This window comes from Sander vitreus, chromosome 4 (genome assembly GCF_031162955.1).
Source record: "Sander vitreus isolate 19-12246 chromosome 4, sanVit1, whole genome shotgun sequence".
In the NCBI taxonomy this organism is placed as follows: Eukaryota; Metazoa; Chordata; class Actinopteri; order Perciformes; family Percidae; genus Sander; species Sander vitreus.
The window spans coordinates 6,233,757-6,259,877 of record NC_135858.1 but is presented as its reverse complement, the minus strand read 5'-3'; the positions used below and the strand labels follow the sequence as shown (position 1 = coordinate 6,259,877).

At 40.2% G+C, this 26,121-nt stretch overlaps 1 protein-coding gene across 1 annotated transcript; it reads right to left on the bottom strand.

The window, feature by feature from the left end:
- Positions 1 to 3,705: 3,705 nt before the first annotated feature.
- tafa4b (TAFA chemokine like family member 4b) lies at positions 3,706 to 25,905 on the bottom strand. Its single transcript, XM_078249585.1, has 4 exons — positions 25,791 to 25,905; positions 16,442 to 16,597; positions 5,959 to 6,094; positions 3,706 to 3,772 (listed from the first exon to the last, which is right to left on the bottom strand). Exons 1-4 carry the CDS (start codon positions 25,903 to 25,905, stop codon positions 3,706 to 3,708), a joined length of 474 nt encoding a protein of 157 aa, XP_078105711.1.
- Between the last annotated feature and the right edge of the window lie 216 nt (positions 25,906 to 26,121).

Here is a 26,121-nt window from a genome sequence, read left to right as displayed (position 1 = left end):
AATTATATGTCACACTGATTGCACTTAAAATATTTGATCTATTGAAGGAAACATTTTGGCTTGAGCTGATTTGTTCCATTTAAAGTGACAGTGACAAGACCAGCGACTGCCATCCGGCACTGATAACACTGATCAGATGTTCTTCATCAGCTAATCTCCCTCTGACTTATATTAAATCAATGTCAGTTTCAGACAGCAGGAGGTGGAGCCCATTTCCTCTACATTGGCAAAAAGCTTTCTTTTCCTAGCGCTGACTCAGGTTGTCACGCATCTTTCTGCCTCGACAGACTCACTTCATCTGAACATGAATCCTGAACCCATATTTCCTGGATATGGCTGGAGGCTAATACAAATTGGACTCGACAAAAGATGATGCATAAGCCAAGACAACAGTGTTTCATCCCTTTATTTCTCCGTCTCTAGGTAGCGATTGTGTAAATTGCCGACGAGTGTGATGGACTATTGGAGGCGTTTGGTTTGACGATGCAAGTGGCCTCTCGGGAGCCACCCAGGCTTAGCGTATGAACAAAGATATACTTAAAATACTCTTCACATGCTTGTCCTCTCTCAAACACTATAGCAATACCTTTCTATCTCAGTTTTTTTCTTTTAGGTAGCTCATTATTCTTCTGTTTTCCATTTTCACTCAAAGCTGCCTATCCTCTCTCATCAGCATCTTATTTTGCAGTCATGTCCTCCATGCGCTTTGTTTGCCTTTGTAGGTCCTGCCCTCTGGGTCCCACCGGTCCTACCGGAGATTAAAACAACCAGTCTCCCTGGGACATTTGTGAGGTTAGACCCCTACTGACACATTATAGACACATTCCCTTCAAGCTAAAAACAAGATTTTTTTTTGTTACACTATAGAATGTGTCTGTAAGCACAACTCATACAGTGAATGGATTATGAATTATTTCATTATTTTTAAAGCCAGTTGGTAACAAGGATGTTAGAAGTGGGTTTGGTTGGTTTTTTTTATGCAAAGAATGTATAGACTCGTGGATATGCACTGATGCCTGCTTAATTTGCATGCTATGTAACATCTCATTAAAGGTGAATATGGTAATACAAAATCCTTCCAAGATACCTTAAGGCCTCTTAGCAAGTTCAGTCATCTTCCTTCTCATAAATTGGCAAAGGCGGAGGAGTGTGCTTCTGCACTGCTGCAGGGCTGGCCAGCCTGTACAGCAGTTGTAAATATATGTACAGTGTACTTTGCAGATTTTCTTGTTGAGTAGCAGTGACCTGAGACGAGTGAATCTTTCCCTGGCAGGTCTTCCCTGTCTATGTAAGCGTTGTTGGAATCGAGGGTGGAGCTGCAGCGTCATACCCCAGCCACCAGGGAGCAGCGCAGCGCAAATTGTCCTCAAATATTGATTCTGCTGCAGAGAGCCATGTAGGGAGCAAGGCGCCAGGCTCATCTACAGAACACCAAACCTCTGGGGTGGAGAAAGAGAGCTGGAAAGAGAGGGGAGGAGAGAGGTTGAGGAAAGGAAACCCTCATATGGTTTCATGTTGCACAGCTCTGGAGACATTTTGCCTTATGTTGGCTATAATTAAGGCTTGCCACTTTCTCTGCTGATTCCAGTTCTCCCACATTATGTTTGTGGGTTTGAATGAGTGGGAGGCTTGTGAAAGTTTTTGTGTGAATGTAGGTGAATCATGCAGGCAAATGCGGCTGCAGAATGTCATCCTATTCCCACTATAAATGGACCATTGTTGCTGAGACGCTGTTCAAGGAAAGAGGGCATTGTGGTGTGACTGGCCTAACTGCAGTGCTGCACTGTAGGCCTAAAAATATTCCATGTCATTGGTCCCGAGAGAAGCCCAGTGCTATCCAGGCCTCTCAGTAATGAGAGAGTGGAGCTGCCTGCCACTGGTAGCCCTGCTGTCCCCCAGCTCCCTCTGGCTCAGAGCTCAGCACTGGAGCTGGAGAGTCAGCGGCTCAGCTCCCACAGATTTATCATAGCTCACAAAGCAGCATGTCTGAAAGCAGAGGCTCTTATTCGCAGAGGAGCAGCCCCCGGCAGGCTAACCCATGGGCACACTGACCCAACACATTCACATATCAGAGAGGCAGACAGATGCAGTTTGAGGAAGATTTGGATGTGTCTACATGAGAAAAAAAATAATAATTTGGGAAGCATGAGAGCAAAAAGCAGCACACTGGAACAAACAGCTTAGAAATATAGATACTATAGTGTTTGAAGCTATTTTAACTGTGCCATCTACTGTATGATAGAGAGGATATAGAAGATTCAGATAAGGTGAGTGTGAGATGGAGAAGAATAGACAAAGAAAACTGAGAGATTTAAGGTGGTTGTTTAGAGCACTACGCTGTTGTACTCAGTGCAGTAATGACCAAGCCCAGTGGGGAAAAAACATGTTTGCAAAGGGTTTAACTGCCATTATCGATGGCAATTATTTCAGGATATCTCACTAAAGCATTGATGACGGGGGTTGTGGAGGCAATCAATGGGCAATGTGCAAACAAAAACATACTGTATCTCTTAATAAAGGTAGTTTAAAAAACCCCAATTCAATTCAATTTTTTTTTGTATTTACAGCACTTTTAAAGATTAAGAAACTGAACATTAAGAGGGCGAAAAAAGAAAGCATTCCCAATAAAATGAAATAACAACATAAATACAACTCGTGTTTATTGTTTGAACATTTTATGGGCCTCCTTTTAACAGTTAACATAAGAGATGTCACATACTGAATATAATATTTCAAAGATATATAACTTTGAAGGCTGAGCTTGGAAATGTTTCTGGGCAAAAATGAGACAGATGAATCACACTTTGCTAGGTTATGTTGTACCAGATAGTCAGAGCCATTTTTAACCAATAACTATTCAGGATTAATGGGGCATATATATGGGGCATATATATATATATATATATATATATATATATATATATATATATATATATATATATATATATATATATATATATTCATTTATTTATTTATTTATTTATTTATTTATCTACTTTGAGTGTCAGACATTTTACAAAATGCTCACCTTCAATTTCATGTGACATCCACAGCAAAATATTGGGAGATATCTAGAAAAACAAAACATTTCCAAATGGTTTCAACTAGTGCAAATATCTTACATGAATTTTTAACATGTTGTTATGATCCTACGCTGCAATTCCTAATTAGAACTGCAAACTGACTCCCGCAAAACTTCATGATAGTGACTTGACCCACAAGAGCAATTGGATGCTAATTTGCTATTTGCTAGTTATGAGCTGCTATCGCTTTCATTTCTCCCAAATCATCTCCACTGTCTTCAGTATAACTTCTACATATTGACAACAGGTTTGGACTGTGTCCAGCAGCACCTAAAGCACAGCTTTTAGTTCACATCTTACACTCATCCACAAATGCTTTGTTGAAATATATACTTTGAAATGCTTAATAACTCTTTGAAATCAACCTTTTTTTTATCAATCCACATTGTTTCCATTATAGGAAAACAAGAGTCCATTTGTGTCCAGATTTACCCTGGTTGTCCATGATTGAAGTCCATTGGTCTCAACAACCAGCATACTGTGTATGCTGTGTGGCTCCATGTAGCCAAGTGTACATAGTTTGTGATGAGTACATTTTATCCCATTGTTTTATGATGGATGGCCTGACAGTGGTCCTTTCCTTGATATTTTCCCCATTGTGCAGTAAATATGTGTGAGTCATCTATCCTTTCCACATGGAGAGCTTCAGGTTTCCTTTTCGCTCAGTGGCTCTCTTGCTATCGTGTGACCTAAAAAAGAAACAATACCACAGATAAGACAAGAGGATCAGTGTCACAGGGACATGTAATTACATGGAGTGTCCCACTTCACACTCGCTGAATGAATGTTTCCATTTGAAAGTCAATCAGAGGTCAGAGGAGAATATTCCAAATCAAACCATTTCCTCTCTATTTCTTGTCTTTTTCATTGGATTGAAAATGTTTGTTTGCAGTCTGGCCAGGTGACTGATTGCAGGGACCTACAGTATCTCAACTGCTGATGCTGGATTTCACGTCTTGGAGCTGTAATGATTTGTTTACACTAAGTGTTGAAGGCGTGCTTGTTTTCCATTAACAAACCCCATCCAATGTGCATTTATAATATGCTCATATATTGAAAAATCCTGAGTCCTGAGAATGCTGTACCATATGTGAATGTGTACCATAAAGCCACACATATGAAATGGGACATGTGAAAAGTTGTGTCTTGTGGTGTTGCGCCTTTGTTGTTCCTTGTTAAACAGTGTTCTGGTTCCTCAGTCAGGCAATCTGTGCATCTTTCTACAGCACACCTACGCTGCGTGGGAGTGAAAGAGATGGACAGATAGAGATCATCAGGGTGAATGAGACGCTGAAATGGTAAAAGGAGGTCATGGGTAGAAAGAAAGCAAAGGATAAAGAAAAGAGACACAGATGGAACAGGAGAGCAGGGCCGTGCGTGCAGTTGCCAGGGAATCGATGTCTCATTGCAACCATCTTCAGTGAAATCTGCCACCAAGTTTCCAAGTAACTGCTCCCCGGTCCCCAAGCACCTTGCAAATGCACAATTAACGTCTACTGATGCAGTCAGCCATTGGCTCCTCATTCCTCGCTCAGCTGATAGGCTAGTCAGACAAGAGACAAAACAGAGAGAAAGGGAGAAGAAGAACAAGAAGAAGAAGAGAGATGGCACTATGCAACAGAATGAGGATTACTGCACCTACCAGTCCCAGAGTTGGTGTTAGGCCCAGGGTCATTAATTCCACTGCCTGTGACCGTGCCCAGCAGTGCCTCAGTTCCTCAGTCTATCCCACTCACCGATTTAATTATGATTCTTAATTGTAAAGCCTCTGTGGAAGGCCCCAGCCATAATGCATTCTAATGAATGCGACAGATGTTGTGCTGTTATGTCATCTCTCGAGCAATTACTTTTATGCCGCCTGCACCGCATCTCTCACAACTCTTTCTTTTTTTATATTTCACCTGTAAATAAACCGCACCTGCTCTATCCCACGACAAGCACTCTGGCACGTGTATACACACACCCCAGTCGTCAGTCCCGCAAATTAACTTTCACACTTCAACAGCTTACAAAGGGCCATGAAGGACTCTCATTTGAATCAATTTATCTCATCTGAATAGCTTCAGTTTACATAGCATCACACAGTGGTTGTCTGGGGTACAGAGTGTACAAAGGTCTTGTGTTTTCTTCATCAGTTTTTTGTCACCCTTGCCCGAGGAGATACAGTTACAGCAGATTAACAAATATGCACACTGGGGGGCTTGCTTGTTGATTACCTCTGTATCTGTTTCTTTGTAATTTCTTATTGATGTTTTAGATTAGTGTTTAAACTCACAGGCATCTTGAAGATCCAAACAACCTTTGTTTATAAGATTATCTTTTATTTGCTGAATAGTCACTTCTGAGTTTTTTTCTTTTCATATGCAGTCATATACAGTATGAAAAACAGCACACTAATTGATGCAAGATGATTCACAGAAAAAAAAAATCAATTGAAGATCAAGGTCAATTTGAGCTACATCAACTTTACTCAAGCTGTCTTTTTTTATTCTCTCTGGACATTATATCATATCTATATTTCTCAGGGGACATTTTTAAATGTAAACACTTTTGTTACACTTTTGTTAAATGTTGCACTCTTTGATGTTGCTTACAAATTGGAAGTTATCAAAGACTGCAATAATTGGAGTTGGCTAGCTACACATGTAGGTGACACTGTGCAAGCACATGAAATAGCACAGGCAACACATAAAGAGAGCAGAATGTGTGAGATGACTTATGCATAAAATGTACATACAATTGATCAGTGTCAGTAATTACACTTAGACGGACGTCGGGAGAAAGAGAGACGGGCAGAAAGAAAGACAGGCATGCAAACAGGCCCACACCTGCACATATAAATAATAAAGTAAACAAAATACAAACACAGAAAGACATTCTTCTCACCTTGGTGGTTTTGACTTTGTTGCCAGTGCTGCAGGACCAGCCAGTCAGGTCAGGCAGGACCTTACACTCCTCTCCATCCATACATGGATGCATCTGGCACCACCACTTCTGGGCTACGATGGAGGCTGGAGCAGTAAATGCAGGTTTAGAGGGAAAAAAAGACTACAGGTTACTGAATGGATACTTTGATATGATGAAGAGCGCTGAATTAATAACAAGAAAGCATAGTGTGGTATTTACAAAACAAACACACCAGCCATTACCTACACAATAACTTAGTAATGCTCCAGAGTTCTGATTTACTGTATACCCACAGCCAACATGAACTGTTATTGGCCAAAATAATAATAATGCAAGCACCCATAGCTTTTTTTTTTTTTACAATGTAAATGCGATGAGCACTGTCCATGGTGCTGATCCTACAGCTGGGACTGCAGTAGGATCAGCCCCATGGATAGCACTTCTGACAAACTGTGGTTCTTTTCAATCCACCAGTATCTCTGAGCAGTTGTGTGCTTTTTCATCTGTAATATATTTACTCTGAGGAGCTAAAATGTATAGCAGTTACCTTTTTTTCATTTTCATCAGAGTAATATAATCCCTCAACATGGGATCTTAAAGCCTACGTGGATTTCTGGAACCCGCAGGAGACAAAAGTGAAAGACGATAGAACAGGGGAAATATGACACAATACTTCACTGTCATACCTAGGCAGCAATGACTAATAAAGGTCCTTAAACTATACTGGATGTAACCAATCAGATGTGGCTACCCTATAATGCTGCTGATGTTCTAACACGGAAGAGGTCTTTGAATAAGATACTGTATTCTCACTACTCCCAGAGGTGAATTTGTGTGTATTTTTGTATTGTGCAGATGTGTGAGTAACTTCCTATAATTTAAATGTACTGACTGCTTATCCTCTTACCTTTTGGTTTTGGTTTGATCAGCAAAGCACAAGGCACATTTAGACAATGAGACAATCAGTAATATTCCAATTGCATAATACAGAGAGCAAGAACCGGATTATGATGAAGCAATTCTATCAATTAAAACTTTTTCTCTCGAGTATTTGAGAAAAGAGACAGTAATGTTTGTGATCTATTGAATCATTTTTGCGGGCATAAAAGCCCTCTCTGACACTCATTTCTTTTATATTCCATGCAATGCAAAATATGAAAAGGGAAGTCTAGAGGTTTTTTTTTTATTAATTGAAAACCAATTTCCCTAATTAACATGAAGTGATGATTTGTAGTATAGCTACGTGCAAGAAAATGGATAAAACACAGCTTGGGAACCTGGCCTACAGTTAATCCAGTGTTAAAACCTAAAGTTTTCTCATGCCTTAGCAGCTGACAATCAAATCTTCGAGATCATCTGACCCACTGTCTAGACAGGAGACAGCCCGACAGCTGAGAATAACTCAATTCTCTCTCTCCTAACTCATCATCCATCCATCCATCTGTCTCAAATGTGCATGCAAAGAGGGATAAAAGAGTGCACCCATTTCTCCAACTTCATTAAACTGTTGGATTGTTGGTGTTCAGAAAGAGATTTTGATCTCTAGTGACTATTGTTTCCAACAAAAGGAGGAGATGAGGCGGTATTGGCAGAAAAATTGGCTTTTGGCTGCATAATGCAAAAGAACATGGACAAAGCCTCTCAAGCATCACATAAGAAGAAAACACTGTGACTGAGAGAAGAGGGAGAAAAGGGAAGAGAGGGAGGAAGACAAAACTAAATAATAGGTGTTCACCAAGAGCACATCTTTGTAGTGCGGACATAAGCAGCGAGGGGAAGTGAGAGAGACAGAGAGTGAAGGGTGGGGAGGAGAGACTCTGTTTGAGGATGACTATCACAGAGTCCAAGAGAGAAAGGAACACATTAAATAAATAGAATAGAGACATGGTGAGTAACTGACTGAAACAGAGTGGAAAATAGTCAGCACAAGTACAACTACAGAGACAGAAAGACATATAGGGAGAAGACGGAAGCCAATGCCAAGTTGCCAAGTCGACACAAAAAAGAAATCACAGCTATCACGGGACGTAATGTTGTACACACTGTTATGATGCATGAGCTTAGTGGCAGTAAGCAGTTCGAAAAAACAATGGCTGTGTAACGCTCGTTAATGTGGCCATTATGGTGTCGACGTCGGTGATTTGCACTGCAAGAGTGATATTTAGAGCTAATGGGCATGGCCTGTGAGTGCTATGGAGTTAACGTTCACTGCCACTTATCTCATGCTATACTGGGAGGGCGGGGCGGGCAAGACACATAAGCACCTGTCTGTCATGTCAGAAAATGAACAGGAGCCGGTAAAAGGCCTGTGATGTCATGGATAGTTCAGATGTTGGACAGCACTCACAGACAGGTCTCAACAGGTCAATGATAAAAAGATTACAGAGGTACTTAGTGTGTTCAGTACTTAATACTGAGATCATCACTTCTGGGACCATATTTTTTCTGTAAGTTGCTGTGCAGAGACGGGTGGTGGGTGCCAGTTGGATTCAGCCCTGTGATGCCTTTAAGATCAGCTACTTTAAGATGGCCTAAAAAAGTCTCATTTTGCATGACTGTTTCTGAAATTATAGCATTTGCTTCCCACTCCGATTCCCACTCTGAAGGACATCTTGAATTCTACTTCAAAGGCTAGTTCACCATTTTGGGAAAATATCATTTATTTATACTTTGATTTTTATACGAATTAACAAACTAGATATAACATGTTAATTGGTGAGCTTTAGAGATGCTCGTAGGTGGGTTTTGTTACATTTGGACAGACTGTTTCCCACTGTTTCCAGGCTTAATGCTAAACTATGCTAGCTTTATATTTACTGTACAAACATGATTAGAGTGGTATCAATCTTCTAATCCAACTCTCAGAGAGCATATTGGTAACACTTTATGATAACCATCACAAATAATTGGTAAATTGATAGTTATCAAACTTCAGTGTTAGTATTTGTAAACTTAAGAAGTCGTTTGTAAACCGTTAATAAACATTATTTGGATGGCAACTATAAAGTTGCAAATGATGATTATAATACCTTGTTAATTATAATACCTTGTTAATGGTTAATAAATACTTTGTAAAGCATATATAAAATACTTCAAACGCATTATTAGCTCAGCTGTTTTTAAATTGATTGAGCTAAGTTGATATTGTTGGCTTCACACTTTACTGTAAAAATTCCCACTAAAACGCAACACGTAAGGGGAAAATGAATCATTGCCAAGTTCTTGAAATAGAAAGGATGCGTATTCTCTAGGAAAAAATGTGTATAAGTACCTCACAGCCTACCTACTCTAATTGCATCAGTTTTAATAAGAGGCTACATTCATAGTCACCAAAGGTGCATATGCTAAGTAAAAAAGGTTTACAGCTCAGGCACACACAGTTACTATCAGCTCATTACAATGGAATCTGCAATCAAAATGGCTCCCTTTTAAGTTCTCCCTCAAATTCATGGAGCAGGTGATTAGGCAACACAAGGGACTGAGGCTATGTTATTCCTCAGGTTCTCACCTAGTCTCTGGGGTTCTCTCAATATGTTTTTGCGAAGGTTTCACACTATGAGGCTGCCTACAGCTCTGTCTCTCCTCCTACTGATCTCGTCAATCTACACCTGATAAATGTCACTCATCGTCGTGTGTGTGTGTGTGTGTGTGTGTCTGTGTGTGAGCATGTACGTCAGCTAGATGAGCATCCAGAGCCTCTGCTCATTTTCTCCTGCAATGCCGCCTGAATTGTCATTGTAATGTTTGTGACATCAAGTGGACAAAGTTGAAATTGCAGGTTCCCTGATGTGACTTCATATGAACGCATAATTGAAGGAATGTTCAGACTCCTGTTACCAAATATAATGCCTGTATGCCAAATTATGGTTACACGTTTGTGTATGTACTGCATTATTGGTCAATTAGCACTTTGAGAATGTGTGACGTGTTCCACCACCGCAGGAATTTAGCTTATATACACTTAAATACTTTAAACTTGATATATAGCGCCGAAGACAAAAAAAACAGGCTTAAATCAATCTGTTATAGCTCACAATTTGTGTTAATGATAATTTATCATCTGTGAGTACACATAATGTAATAACACACTTAAATGTTGAATCGGATCAGCCAACTTACTCTACCATCCAACAAAGATATGGAGAATATATTGTATGTTACCTAATTGAATGTGCCACCAAATATGCAAGTTCAAAAGGACTTCCTTCACCTCTACCCTGTTTGATGTAAGGTAGGGCATACTAATACAATATGTGCACTCAGGCGTATGTCTGTTAGAGTGCCCATTAATAGTTTATGAAGGCACTGCCTGAACTCACTCTATGGAGCAACACAAACTGCAATGAGGAGTTTACTTTTACTTTGTGTGTGTGCATTTGCATTTGCGCACGTTCCTGTTGTGTGTACTGCATTACTATTTAAAGGGAATGTGACACACACACACACACACACACACACACACACATACACACAAACGGGAAGTTAAGGATGGACCCAGAGGTATGGATACCCTCAGGCATTGTAAATGTTCCACTCAGTGATCCTGGAGTGCAGGAGCAGTTGTAGAGAGGCATCCATCTCTTTCTACAATGATTTACTAACACACTGTATCTCTGTTGCCAGAGCTCACACAGCCATGCCAGCATATCCAGGTATGCATGACGAGAAAACACAAGTGGAAAGTGGAGTGGAAAAAAACTGTCAGAAAAAGATACACGGAAGACAATTACACACACAGACTGGAACAGACTGTCAAAATGACAAAAGCATGATATGGAGCAGTAATTACAGTAAACAACAGCAAGTTGATGTGTGCTGAAACACTAAACTAGATTTCTTTGCTAAGTAATGAAACATAGTTTGTCTGTCGCAGAGTTCAGCAAATGACACACCAAACTGAATCCACTCATTCGTCGTTTTTTTTTAAAGATTATTTTTTTGGGGCTTTTCCCTTTATTACATAGAGACAGTGGATAGGCATGAAAGGGGGAGAGAGAGATGGGGGATGACACGCAGCAAAGGGCAGCAGGACGGATACGAACCGGCGCCGCTGCAGGTCTCAGCCAACATGGGGCGAACGCACTTACTGGGTGAACTAGAGACCGCCCCTCATTCATTGTTTTTATCAGGTCGCTGTGCTCTCTGTCTTTCTCCACCATCAAACACACTTTATTAATGACAGTGTCTTTGGAAAGATTTAAAGTAATTTTTACTGATATTCAGAAAACTCCCAGACACACATAAATGCAGAGCTGGCATGTTACTCTTATTCAAGTACTGTACTGTACTTCCCTGGTAAGTACAATTTTGAGTATTTCAATTATGTGTAAATTTGACTAATTTTGTACCCTTTGTACATTTATCTAATGGTTGCATTTACTACTTTTCAGACAAAAGCCTAGAGGTTCATTTAATGTCACACATCGTTAAAGGTTAAACGACCAAGCAGTATATAAAGTGCTTCCATTTAGCTCTGCATGTATCATCTACAACATTAAATGCTCCTTACATGTTACAGTAATGCGTTGATAATTTGACACTATGAAAGGGGTCATTCTTCTTAATGAGAACCTTTACATTTGGCACACTACATTTGATGCTAATTCTTACACAGCCTATGTAAGAGAAGGAGGTTGCTCTTCAACAACGGAATTCTCAGTGGAGTGCTAGACTCAAAATCCAATTGGCATGTTCCAAAGAAATGTAAAAAGGTAGCACATCTCAGATTTAAAGTCCAGGAGGACAAAATGCTCACCTTTCACTTGTGTATTTGGCTGGCTTACATCACAATAGAAATACACTTACGCACTTAGGCACAAAGCCTTCATAAGAGTGTTAACAGAACTTCCGAACTTACATAGCCTACTTTGAATGCAGGTCTTCTAATAGAGATTTGTATACATTGTTTTACTGATGACATTTAGTGAAGAATATGTAGGTAAATATGAGTATTTTTTCAACTACTGCAAAACATATAAGCAAGAGGTAAGAACCCACATACTTTATGTGAGGATAGCTTTCTTTTTGGACTTTGCGCAGACTTACATTCATTCCCTAGAGGTGCACACACGCCCAGGCCATTACCAACCACATTCCTAACCAGCCGTGTGAGCTTAACTAAATTTGGCAGAACCCCAATTGAGACAAAAAACACTTCACTTATCCTGAATGCTACTGCAGTAAAAAAACAAAACAGTGGACACACATTTTGTCTGCACTCAGATAAGCTATTTTCTTCTCCAAAATGTGTCTCCAAATGTGAAATCTATGAAACGCAGACATACAAGTGGACCCAGTGCATTTCTCCTGTAGGGTATTCTTAAAAACAGACATATTACAGTAATCTCTTGACCTCTATCAGCTATTATCAATTCTACCTCTGAAAACTCTTCACACTCTAGAAAATAAAAACAAAAAGACGTGTGTTTCTTATGATTAAAAAAGAATATTGTGAGGAATGGAGTTCACTTAAAAACTGTTAGTTTCACAGAAATTGACCACACCATGCAGCAGCCAGTAATGGGACCTGTTGCCATTTACTCCTCTTTCAGCCAGCATCAATAATGTAACTCCATTTACACTTAGGCTTTGCTACAAAGGCTGGCTACTGAGAGGGGTATGTCTCTTTCCATCAGTGCTCAAGCCTAAAAGGTGACAGTAGCATATGTGTGTGTGTGTGTGTGTGTGTGTGTGTGTGTGTGTGTGTGTGTGTGTGTGTGTGTGTGTGTGTGTGTGTGTGTGTGTGTGTGTGCGCGCGCATGTGTGAGTGCGTAGTGTTAGACAAGGTGAGATCTTTTGTTACTGTGAACTCAGAGGTCAAGCATGACTCATGAGATAAGTGCTGCTGAGCACTGGGTTTGGAAGTGAGAGGTGGTGAGACTCGGAGGTGAGATCTGAATAGGAAATTAGAAAGCCTCATGACTAATGTGATGGAGGAACTACGCTGTGTGTGTGTGTGTGTGTGTGTGTGTGTGTGTGTGTGTGTGTGTGTGTGTGTGTGTGTGTGTGTGTGTGTGTGTGTGTGTGTGTGTGTGTGTGTGTGTGTGTGTGTGTGTGTGTGTGTGTGAAATTGTAAGGGAGAATGAGGAAAAATGATTTAGACCATCAAAAGGAATTTATCATTGAATGACAGTCAGTCTATATACAGTCAGTGACAGATATAACCGCCAGTCTATTAGCTTCTCATCAGCGTCATGCCTTCCTCTGAGTAAACTATACCACGTATTTAAGGAGAAGTGAACAAACAAAAGCAAAGCATCAGGGCAATGCCTATTCTGAGAGGTTAGCAAAGCTTCACATGATTCCTTATTTATCCCAACTTTCATTACAAAGCCAATCATCTTTGCTATGGTTGCCTGATTTTATTATTATCAAGCAATTGTTCCCATCTAGGAACTCATCAAAGAGGTTAAACAACAAATCTATCTTTTTATTTGGTGAAAATAGTGCTGAAATGATCTAGCAGGTATGTTTGGGACTGAGTCATTTGAATGGGAAAAGCACCGTCTACTGGCCACATGCAGGAATGGCAACATGCTGGATGGAGGCATTAAGTCGGGTGCTGTATAGATGGCTGTGATTACTGAATATAGAAGGTGCTTGGAAAATTAGAGTACATGCCTGCAGTACAGGAAGTCAGAAGTGATTTACACTGAAATTCACATACATGAGATTTGCTTGTTTCTTTTGAAAGGAATGAAATGACTCACCAAAAAGCAAAAATGAAAGTGTGCAGTTTAGGGTGTAAATGAATGAAATGAAAACAAGAAATGAAAGAGAGGAATAAATAATAGTTAGTTTGCCCAAATGCTGTGCTTTGAACCCCAGAAATAAAACATGGTTAAATACAACAGATTCTATGTTCTCTATATCTGTGATTGGTGTTGACAGTACCTTTCATGCAGCAATACCTCTCCCAAATTTCAAAATAAGTCTATTTGGATTTCTATTAGAGTTTTTTAATAAAAGCTCTAGAGTTAGACCTCTGTAGTGGTCTAATTGACCCCCAAACATAAGCAATGCCCCTATAAAGATAGCATAGTGTAAATGTCAAAACAAGTATAGACCATGGAACATATAAAACAACAAATATATACTGTATGTTGGGTGTAATAACAATACTTTCTGGTTATTTCTGTATTTTGTCACCCTCATTAAATTTGTAGGCCAAAGAGAAAGGTTACCACTAAATACCTTTCTACATATTGTGTTTAATAAGGTCAGAAGAAAAGCAAACAAATGATGCAAGAAATATTCTTCTGTGGGACCATTAACAATGAGGAAGTAAAGCCAATGTCAACAAAACACAACAATTAAATCATTAGCCAAATACACAAAAAGGACAAATGAATGCTTAGTAGTTGTTTTTTTTACATTTCCTCAAGTAAAATAACCTTTTAGTTTGTATTTACCAAGCTAAATAAGTTGAATTTCTTCTTGTTACCGTACTATATTGAGTCTGTCAATAGAAGTGAAGGAACTAAAGCTTGGGTGGGTGAATAAGGTGTCTTGTTGTCTTGTTTATATGCCTCTTCATAATTACCATATCATTGATTAACTGCATTAGCATGATAATGGGCTGATACTCTTTTTTCATTGGAAATAAACAAACCAAAAACTGCAATGCTGATCAAGTTCCAAGTCTGAGAAAATACAGTCAGCTCTGTGTGAGCGTGGATTCAGTTTCCACCCCTCCATCCCCCCGGCTGACCTTAACAGTTTGAATAACCCTTGTGCTTTGGAGATTCACTGGCTCTACTCACGTATGAGACAACAATGTATTTTCCTCTGGTAGGGGGCTAATACAGCGTGATTGGATCGGGTTGGCAGACACTATGTGTATGTTTGTGATCTCAGCGGAGCGTCTGTGGATGATAGGGGTCAGTGACACTTCTTGTTTCTTGCTGGGCAGGAGCTCACGGAGCGGAAAAACAGGTGGAACAAAGGTCTATGAAAACGACCTGCAGCTGTCATCTGTCCATCATCGCTACACACATACACAGCACGCAGTAGCAGACACAAACGTGCATATGTTTGCTGCGTATGTGTGAGCAGAATTCCTTGGATAATCTATTTCCTCCACATTCTTTCTCTTCCAAATACATTCAACATGTATTTTTTTAATTACTGATTCAACATCATCAACGACATAATGATTTGATGTTATGATTGTACCCATATTCCCCCCCCCCCAAAACATCCCTCTTGCCAATCTTTGGGTTATCAGTTTAGTTGGATACCCATTAGTTACCACAGCATGGTTACTAGTCTTCCTGAGGTCAACATCTTGTCTTGACATTTAGAAGAGATCAGAAAAAAAATATTTCCTCTATCACCATCTGTCGTATATGCAAGTGGCCCATATAAATAGGAAATGGAATGCTGTTCCAAATAAAATCCGGCCTTTTAAAAAGCAGTTTCAATTCAAGTCTTGAAGCCGAGGCAGTCTTGGCTGACAGCTGTCGTGTATTTGCTTCTCCTTTCATACAGCACATTTTTTATTACAACTTTACATGTTTTCAAACACATTTAAAAGGTTTAGCTCTGTGTGAGCTCGAAGAAGAGCGATGTCCTGTTTTGTGCCATAAGAAAATCAATTTCCACATAGGAATCTAACTTGGCAGCATTTAAAAAAAAAGTGCAACCTATTAATCTTTCCTGCAATGGACTCATTTATTTATGTTGTAATGAATCTGGTAATGATTTGTTTTGTGTGAGATGATTCATGTAGCCAATTTAATGATGCAGGATAATTAAAAACATTTTTAGCCTCTTTGACCCTGTAAGATTCAGCAGTGCGTCGATCGTTACAAAAACATGTTGTGCAGCCAAGCATATAAAACAAAAATTAATAAATAAAGAAATTCTAAGCATGTTCCTATAACGATTCTAAAAAATACCAAACGTGTTTGGCAGAATTTTGAAGAATTGTGGGGAAATGTGTATAAAAAGCAACAAGACACCTTGATTCTTTCTCTTTGCTGGCCAGTAGAACCAGACTTACAGTAGACTGTTGGTCAATGAGCAGCTCTACTAGAATCACTGTCATGTAGGTGATTTGCTCAAGGGAAGAGTACCCCTTTACAGTAATATACTGTTGTTTTCAAAACATAGTTTCAGTATATGATAAAAACTTCTGATTTTCCTCATACATATACAAATATATACAGTATATTTACAAGAAATGAACACACATGTTGGAACTCTATACTTTAAATGGTGATGTCTTATTGAGTGGATACATTTGCACCCTTGGGAAATTATCTGGATTGAGGGGTTGCAAAAACAATATGTCACTGAGATATATGAATACACACACACACCCACACACGCACACACACACACACACACACACACACACCCACCCACACACACATACACACACACACACACACACACACACACACACACACACACACACACACACACACACAGGGTTGTGGAGTTTTTACCTTCCACACAGGAGGGTCTGGCTCTTGTGGTGCCAGCGACCTGCCCAGGGAAACAGGAACACTTGACGGTTTGAGAGCGCTCCTCAATCTTATTCTTATTACAGCAGCGATGGATGGCCACCACCTCACATGTCCCTTGCTTCACCTGGTATGAGACTGAGAGAGAGAGAAAGAAAGGGGAAAGGAGAGGGGGATTATTTGATAGAAATTCATAGACCTTTGTAAAACGGCTTATTGGTGTTTTGACGGTTTGTTGCTGCAATAAAATTGAGTTTAAATTCAAATAAATGTGTGCTGCAAATAACAATCAAATATACACCACATGAGCTTCTCTGAGGATTAAACACCTCTGTCGAATTATTTACTTTTGTATAAACTCCTCAATTTATTCCAGTCTCACACTCTTTGATTCATAAGTAAACACTCTTTAGTGATACTTTAATTTTATTCTTAGCACAGTGCCCTCATTAACTGAGACACAGTGGCTCTGTTGAAAAAAACAGAACAAGTAATGTTGAAAACATAATCTTTTCTTTTGACTCCTTTCAGACATAATAAACCACTTGATCTAAGTGTTGAAAAGACGTGCACATTATATGAGTCATGATGTGGTAAAGCAACCCACTGGTAGGATACATCTTTCTGGGTTCTGGCCATCACTGTGCATGTCTAAATATACACAAGTGGGGGTGTGTACGTACATATACCATACAGTAGGTAGGTGTGTGTGTGTGTGTGTGTGTGTGTGTGTGTGTGTGTGTGTGTGTGTGTGTGTGTGTGTGTGTGTGTGTGTGTGTGTGTGTGAGAGAGAGATACGGCTGCAAGGCTGCACGTGTGCACCTGTATTTACACATCTTCACATTTTATGTTTATATCTCCATGTGTGTGTTCTTCTCTGCATTTGTGTCTGTGTGATCCTGAAAGCCATACTTTATATGACGATAATTGCTTTTCACTTGACACCTCCAACACACACACACACAGCGTCTAATCTCCCTTGATTATCATCACACTTCCCCGGGGACCTTGGTCTGGTTAATTATAACATTCTCTTGACGGTAATGGGACAGAAGGGCACGCTTAATTTAAAGTAAATTTTAACCCAAAGTTTTGTGCATGCATGCGTGTGTGCGTGTGTTACTGAAACAATAGGCTTTCTTGCAGGGACAGTTGGGTATGTAGCTGTTCAAATCTTAACATTATTATTTCTGCCACATGTATTTGTGTATGGTCTGTTCACAACAGCATGAGGATGCAGCGAGGATAATGTGTGAATGGGCTTGTGTTGTGTGGTAATGTTTAGAAGTGTGTTCTGTACAATGTCAATGCTAATGTTACATTTCACTCAGCACATTACAGTAAACATATGAATGTTTTGAGTTTTGCCACCTGAAGGAGAATGTGCCGACCACAAATGTTGGGGAAAATGTTTAGTAAATCTAATCTTTGCTTATGGCTTCCGAACAGATTCCAGACGCCTTATCTTCCCTCTCAAAGCTTGTTGTGCACTCCTGAGAGTCTCTGGCACTGTTTCCCGAATAGAGCAGACCCTGCTGGCGACATTACTACCTATAAGCCTCTTTACAGCCCTGGAAAAACCTTGGTCATAAGCCCAGATTTCATTTATGTACGTGACTTTACCCTGACTCCAAAACTTTTCATGTTCAGCTGAATGAGCTTTGCAGGCAAACACAAAAGCATGCACGCACTCACGCGCACACACATACACGCACGCACACACGCACACACACACGCACACACACACGCACGCAGACACGCACACGCACACGCACACACGCACACACACACACAGCAGCAGCAGCGAACACACAAACACAGCACACACAAAGCACAAACACACTCTGTAGAGGGTTCCATTTCTGCAGGCCATGGCCCCTCTCATCCTTTCTGATTTAAAGTTTGTTTGTTGTCTTCTCCAGAGAGCCCCATCAATGATCCCAGGCTCTCTGAGGGCGCCCCTCCGCTATCATCCCTCCACTTTCATTTCCCTCACTCCTCTGTCTCAGGCTCTCCTGAGGCTGGAGCAGGTGCCGGATTACCACTCTGCGTGCGCACACACACACACACACACACACACACACAAACAGATATAGCCCATAGCTACTGATAAAAATCTGGAATATAATAAAATGTAACTGAATTCAATGGAACAAGAACTATGAGCGCAGCTGTGATTATAACTGTAATAATCACAATTAAAGCACAGAGTTACAAAGTCAGATTCAAACACAATCAAATTGCCTTAGTTTTAATCAGACTCGTGCTCTCAATTTTATTACTCTGTACTGAAAATGCAGAGCGGTGACTGGGTAATGCTGGTCAATCGGCTGCCCCCATCTCAGAAATAGACAGCTTGTTAGTGAGAAAGAAAGAGAGAGAGAGAGAAGGAGTCATACAGGAGGAAAAGAAGTGATGTCACAGGCAGTAGAGAACAAAGAGCAGCTCCCCTTCTGCTGGCATAATGAGGTCAGAAGGTTCACAGGTCTCCTCTTTTTTTTGCCTACATCAGACCTGGACCGGGGCTGTTTGTATTTTTAAACTATATGAACTCTAATGTATGTGAGGAGGGTTATCGTTGGGTTTTCTTGTGGGTTACAGTCGCAGCTTAATGAGAAAAGAGAGCCCAAGGTGCTCTTTAAGCAAATATTCTAAAAGCCTATTCTAAAACAACTTCAGTGTGCACAGAGGTTGCCTGTGTACTCAGGGAGCAGCACAACAAACCGCATGCAAAAACACATTTTCTGCACTGATGATGATTCGTTACGTTGTAACTATCATTAACTGGAACAAAATCATGATTAAAAAACTATAAAAAAGGTGTGCTTCTTTTTGCAGTTTACTAAATATTTCTGAAATGTTGTCACATCACTTCACACATGATGGATGATGAACACATTCATACGACAATTTAGTAAAGGAATTTACCTCAGTAAGATTTATATCAGTCTGAAAAGTTCACATAAATTATATCATGCAGATAAAAAGGCTGTGAAAGAGGCCAGTTGCATTTTCAAGTGTGAGTGCGGACATGATCACTAACAGTGTGCATGTTAAAGCAACAACAAATTATTAATTTCTTCAGACCTGCAAGCTTTTACATACAAAATTACATAATATCTCAAAATATTTTATTTATTATATTTTATTTTATTTTATTATATGATGATTTCTTTAACCTCAGAAATTGAAATATATGTTAAGTACAAGTTAAGTATGTTTAGTTTGGGGAGCCTGGATGGCTCGGTTGGTCGAGCGGGCACCCGTGTGTAGGGGTTTGCTCCTCAGCTGGCCCAGGTCAAGGCCCTTTGCTGCATGTCATTCCCCCTCTCTCTCCCCTTTCATGTCTTCTGCTGTCCTGTCAAATAAAGGCCTAAAAAATGCCCAAAAAATAAATTTAAAAAAAGTATGTTTAGTATGTGGTTTTGCTCTCAGCTTCTGTATCAAGACCAAAGTCAAACTATTTGACAGTGAAAAACTGCCATCAGTCCAGTGATGAGGTGGCACAATTGCTGTGTGGTGTTACAGAAATGTGAGTAAAGAATAAAACCATGGTGTGAGCAGTAATAAAGGTCTTAGCTACATTAGTGTTGAACATCAATCATCAGGCATCCTGTAATCCTGTAATCGTATCACTTTATTTGCTTTAATAATGGACAGCTGGCATTTTCTCCCATGCAGAGAAAAGTTTTTATCATGCTGCACCAGTGATAATGTGCTGGAAAATACAATTTGTGACAAACATGAGAAGGATATGTCAGCATATGCATTAATTTACTATAGCATATGTCTAAATGTAATGTGTGTTAGCTTGTAAGTGTGTGCTATGAATTATACCTTTGAGCACCCATGGTATGTAACTGATCAATAGAGGTCAGAGCCATACAGAGTTTACAGCCAAAATCTATTTGATGTGGGAAAAATAAACTTAAAACCACCCACTCTTGTTGGCCAGAAACAAGAGGTGTAAAGCAATGTCTTGTCTTTATAGACAACACTCCTGTAAGACTCTCATAATGAACTGTGTAAGTAATAACTTTAGTGCACAATAAACATATTTTTTCCATGTATTGTTTGTAGTTAATTACAGTACACAGATGTGGCTGGAGCATTTCACATTAAATTTAACAAGACTAGGAGCGTGAAGCCAAGCCAGCAGCTACGTGAGTCTGTATCATAAGCACAGCATGCTAACACTGACAATGCTAAAATGTTGATGTTTAGTAGGGGTGGGAAAAATAATCGATTCTTTTTTAAATGTGTTGATTTTTATTTAAAAGTGACTGTCTCCAGACAAGTACAAATCAGAAAACAGAGTGACTGAAAGAGGATGGGATAATGGACAACAACTTAGAGTTTAGGCAAGAGTGCAGAAAAAAAACACACAAAAATGGAAGGAAAAAAAAGATCTAATAAGACATATGTAAAATAATTAGGCAAAACATACATAGGCTGTTCATCTACTTTATCACATTACATCTGACACCGTCATGTTCTAAGAAGCCAATTATCCACCTTTAAACATGACTGACATGGAAGATTACTAGGAGAGAAGGTGACTTTCACAAGCTGGTTTAAAGCTTAAGCATGGAATGACAAAATAAAAAACCTCAGTAGACAAAACATTTTATTAAAACTTGTGTGTGACAAATATATGTCAAAACCTAAGCTTTGTCTAGCTGCTTTGTCTAGTAAGTGATTAGCAAACTCTGAGTGGCAAACTCAGATTTATACGTATATTTAAAAAAAATCACGCATGGAAATGTACATAAAAAAATTGGGTCGACGCACAGACATACAGACTATCTACCTACAGTCACTAAAAATGTGGGGCTAAAAATGGAAGTTGTCAAAACAGACTCAGTTTTCAGATTGCTACACAGATTAGATTTGTGTGTTTCATTTAAAACAAGCGTGTGTTTTCAGCAGATCATTCCTGATCTCCTGAGAGAGTTCCAGGAGTTACCAGCAAAAAGCTGGGTCAATAGCTTTGACCAAAACCAAGAAGTCTAAATCGAAAGAGTACAAACAGTGGTCGGGAGTGCAGACTGAAGTACTGCAGCTTGACTGTGAGCACTCTCAGATTTGTCTTCCCTCCACCAGCCCCTGTTTAGAGCACTGCTGCCTTTCAGCCATCATCTGCTTAAGATTCATGTGTTGAGCAGTCAGCCTCTAGCCATATACACATAATAACAGTGTATCTAATGTCTCAATGTTGCCTTTAAACTATTCTGTTATGGCCATCTCAATGTAATAGAGCCCAGCACACGCTGAGATGAAAAGACTTCTCAGGCATGGCTAAATGCTTTTATTCCCACAGCAGGCAAAAGGGAGGTGGGGTGGGAGATAAGGTGGTAGGGGGTGGCAGCAGTAGCTGGGCAGCCAACAAACCAAGCTACCTTGAACTGATGGGTTAGCCAGGCGATTGATGTATTCTGACAGACTCAGGCATGCAGGAGCATCATGCAATTTATCAAAAAGCTGTGTCTTTCCCCCCATCAATACCTGACAAGCATGTCCATGGCTATGAAAGGCCAGATATCTAGAAAATGTGTCAGAGGCAGCAAAGTCAATGTAGAGATGAAATACTACACATATCTGTAGGAACACACAAGTCTCAAAGATTACAGTGATCAGTTGTGTGGAACAAGGTTGGAAACCATGTCAAACATCTTCCCATAACCGTTTTACTACAATAAACATATTTGCATATTACCTAGTTGCTAAAACTATTTTTTTTTATTTCCAACCCTTTTTCCTTGCTTTTTTCATTTGCCCTCTTAGATCACTCATTACCCTTTCACTCAATGGCTCGATCTCCTCCTCACCCTGGTCTAACTCAGCCCATCAATCCTCCTGACATTATCAGTGTTTAACTGGCCCACCGGCTTTATGCTAATTGTCATAAAGGTTGCTCAGCCATACTTAGTACCCCTGTTCTGCCTGTTGCCAAGCTAGGTGAGTGTGGGTCACATGCTCGCAAGGCAGCTGGGAGTTTACAATGTGGGGAGATTGTGAACAGCTGGAAGAGAGGAGAGTTCGGAGTTCAGGAAGAGCTGCTGTTGCTGAGTGTCGAGACGGAGAATCTTTTTTTCCCCATCAAGTTGTGTTGATGTTATTGTCCGCGTCTCAAATGTCTACAAATAAACTATCAAGGGAGTACCGATGTTGACCACGCGCCGGACCACAGAGAGAGGGCTGGTCGGGTGACAGAGCGAAGCAACACTGAGCCAAAGAGATGACAGGTAGGCCGATTCATTTTACCTGTAGCCTGGCAGCCGCGTCTTCATATGCACGGGTGGCCAAAACTCTGGAAGCCCCTAGACAAGTAACGATAGCATCAAGTTTTCCTAGGGTTGTGGTTAACCCTTGACAGTATGATATCGCACAATTTTTTTCCGTATACAATTCGTATGATATCCTACGAAATTATGGATATCTCCGGCCAGTCACGTGACGACAAAAAGCAACTGTGAGCCAGCTACAGATAACCGCGAGGCCCTGGTCGTTTAAGCAGCCATTGCAGTTAAGTTTAAACAACAAAAAGTTAATGTCATGCGACGGCGACAGTTCCCGAGACACAAACACCCATTTCCTGGGTGAAAGTCTTGTGTTTTTCCCTTCTTCTGGGACATGAACTCCGCTCTCCTACTTGAAAGCCCTGTACTTTGCATATATACATCAGCAGTCATGGTGCTGCACACAGTAATATATACATTGAATACACACAAACAGCAGTGCATTACTTTCCGTAGCTATATACGTACGAATGATCCATGAGAACAGCCTGAATAAAACCTGCTCACTAAGGAGACATCTTATAAGAAGCCTCAGATAAGGATTCACAGACTGGTGTACAGAATGGTCAAATATAGAAGTGCATGGACACAGTTGTGTGTACAACAAGCTTGCTTTTAAAGTGCACATGAAAGTAGACCTTTTCATGTAAAAAGAACCAAGGAGAGAATAGGAGGTCCCACTAACACTTCATGAAATCATGAAGAAATGTATCTTTCTGGGAATTTAAGATTTAATTTGTGATCAACGATACTTTGAAACAGAGATTAGCAATTGGTCCTAGAAGCTAAAAGAAATTGTTACATGCTATAACAAGCTGTGGCCATACTCACTATTAGTTCAGCAAGCTTGTGATTTAACTGCTGGTCTCAGATTATTGAATTTTAAGTATACAAACAAGAAAAGAAAAACGGTACATGAGTAGATTTCATTGTCAAAATACAGGAGAATGTTGGTTGCAACTGTAAGAGCACAATCAATCAATTTACCAGAAAGTTACAAGAAAGTTACATACTGACACATACAGTATGTTCAGCGTGCATAATTGTTTGTGTTGCATTACCTTGGCAGCTTTTGGAATGCAATATATTGTGTGGACCTGCTTATAAATTGCTCTATGTAATTGATATTAAAAAATAGTAATAGGCTAAATGAACAGCATCACATGTATGTATATATATCATATTTTTCTATTTGTGAGAGGGGCCACTGTGAAAGGAGGATGAGTAATGAATACTTAGTTGATCATTTGTGTGTGCTGGATGTTTCAGTGTTAAGATATGGACCTGAGGGGAAAGCTATTTCCTGTGAGATTTCTCAGAATGTGTTTTGTTTAGGTTCATTGTTCTTATTTATATATATTTTAAGATGTATCCAGTACTTGCCTAATGCAGGTCATGTGCAACAAAACAAAAATCGATTCATATATATATATATATATATATGCCAAAAAATAAAAGGAAAGCAGATGTTGTTTTTCTACATTTATTTAAAGTGACAGCTGTCAGTCATATCATGTCTGATAGTTAGTTGACATTCATTCCATCCATTCCCATTATAGATTTGTTTTTAGGTGAGTTTCTGTAAAATGACAGATTGCCTCTGAGAATGACATGAGACTAAAAAAGAAATACATGTTTCTTAAGGAGCATTTTTTAACCTCTAGAGCCTCCATGTGGCAGCAAACGGTACATCACCTGAAACACAGATCAAACAATTTCTCATTGACCTGCCAACTGAACAGCAGTAAAAACACTTAAGTAGAAAACACAGAAAGCGTATCTAGCAGTCATAACATACAGCCAATTATTTCTCAGCCTCAAAACCTGTGTGTGTGTGTGTGTGTGTGTGTGTGTGTGTGTGTGTGTGTGTGTGTGTGTGTGTGTGTGTGTGTGTGTGTGTGTGTGTGCGTGCGCGTGTGTGTGCACGCGTGTGTGTCGTGTTGGTATTCACAATTCCTAACTTCCACCAATTAGAGTAATAAAAAGCACCAGTCGGTTTGGGAGCGAGTAATCTTGTTTCACAGCAAGAGTGAAATAAGAAGGTGGCGGCCACCCATGCTGACCTTCACAACACACAGGGCCTGCAATTAGTAATGTCCCTGCCGTAAGCAGGCTGCCTCCTCTCCACCAAAAAGAAACTAATACCATCACTCACTGCACAGACTGAATGCTGGTAGCATTTCTGTGGCACATAAAGGTCACCTTGCAAAACACAAGCAGTGAGAGCGTAGGGACCAAGAGATAATTAAGGAAATTGTCCTAATTAAGTGTGAGGAGGAGGTGACTTGGGAGGTTGTCCCAAAAACGTTGAGGAGCAAGATGCTGTGACTCAGAACAACTGTCCCTTCAGCCAGCCCCAATGAAATATTAATAAGACTGTGTTGGTCATTTTTGGTTGAGTGGAGGCCTGTCTCCATGACTTATGGAAATTAAGGATAGTGAATAGATTTAGCTTGGGGGCCTAAATTAAGTCAGCACTGGCTATGGTTTCTATTTTTTTTCATGGATTTCTCAGTGAATAAGTGAAGTGGTGCTTTGGTTAAAGGGGATACTGCAGAGCTATGCATATTAATGTAGGCACTGGCAATTAGGAGCCTGAGGATTAGAAGTCATGAGCCTATATAAGGCCTCTTCCGCACGAGACATACACCCTATTTTAAAGCAACCCTAATCCACTAAGAATCCAGCCTCTTAAAAACAACAGCATCAGTCCTGAACTGCTGGAAGTCTGCAACTACTCAGAAGAGATCAGATCACACCCACACTGATCTATTTGTGTTGACAGCTCCTGACAGCTTAAGTGCCATTTGAATCTGAATGGGCTCAATCATTCAAACAGGGATGTGTTTGCGTCCAAGCCCAAAACGAGATCTTGTCTAGATTACATTATGTCATACTGCGGGACAGAGCACATCACGGAGCCCCCTCAGTCAGCGACAGGCTCAGGGAACATGTGTTACACCTTGGCAGTGACAGTGTAATTAACCTCTTGTGGTGTTGGAAGGAGGGGTTCAGAGCAAGACCTGGTGTACCTGTCGGTCCCCGATGGTTACGGCTGCCAGCGGACACCGGGTCAACGCAGAGCATCACCAAGGCAACAAGGAAGGCCACCTGCACAGGCCAAGCTGACCTCCCCCACAGTTTCATCCTGAGAGAGGGATAGAGGACAGAGAGGGGCAAAGAGCGAGCAAAAGGGGGGAGAGGAGGAGGAAGAGAGCATGAGAAGAGGTTAGAACTCCCTCCCCCCATAAAAAGCAAAAGAAGACAGGAGGCAGAAGAGCAAAAATATTGCTTTATAAAAAAAGCAGAAAAAATGTGAGAGGCGAGCTTGCAAAGGTCAAAGGAAAAAATGATAACCTCGAG

Excerpts from the sequence above, each read along its gene's own strand:
- tafa4b (XM_078249585.1), bottom strand. The coding sequence starts at position 25,905 with ATGAAACTGTGGGGGAGGTCAGCTTGGCCTGTGCAGGTGGCCTTCCTT. Across the intron at positions 16,598-25,790 it reads TAACCATCGGGGACCGACAG|TCTCATACCAGGTGAAGCAA; the intron begins GTACACCAGGTC and ends TCTCTCTCTCAG. Across the intron at positions 3,773-5,958 it reads ACCACCAAGGTGAGAAGAAT|GTCACACGATAGCAAGAGAG; the intron begins GTCTTTCTGTGT and ends TTTCTTTTTTAG.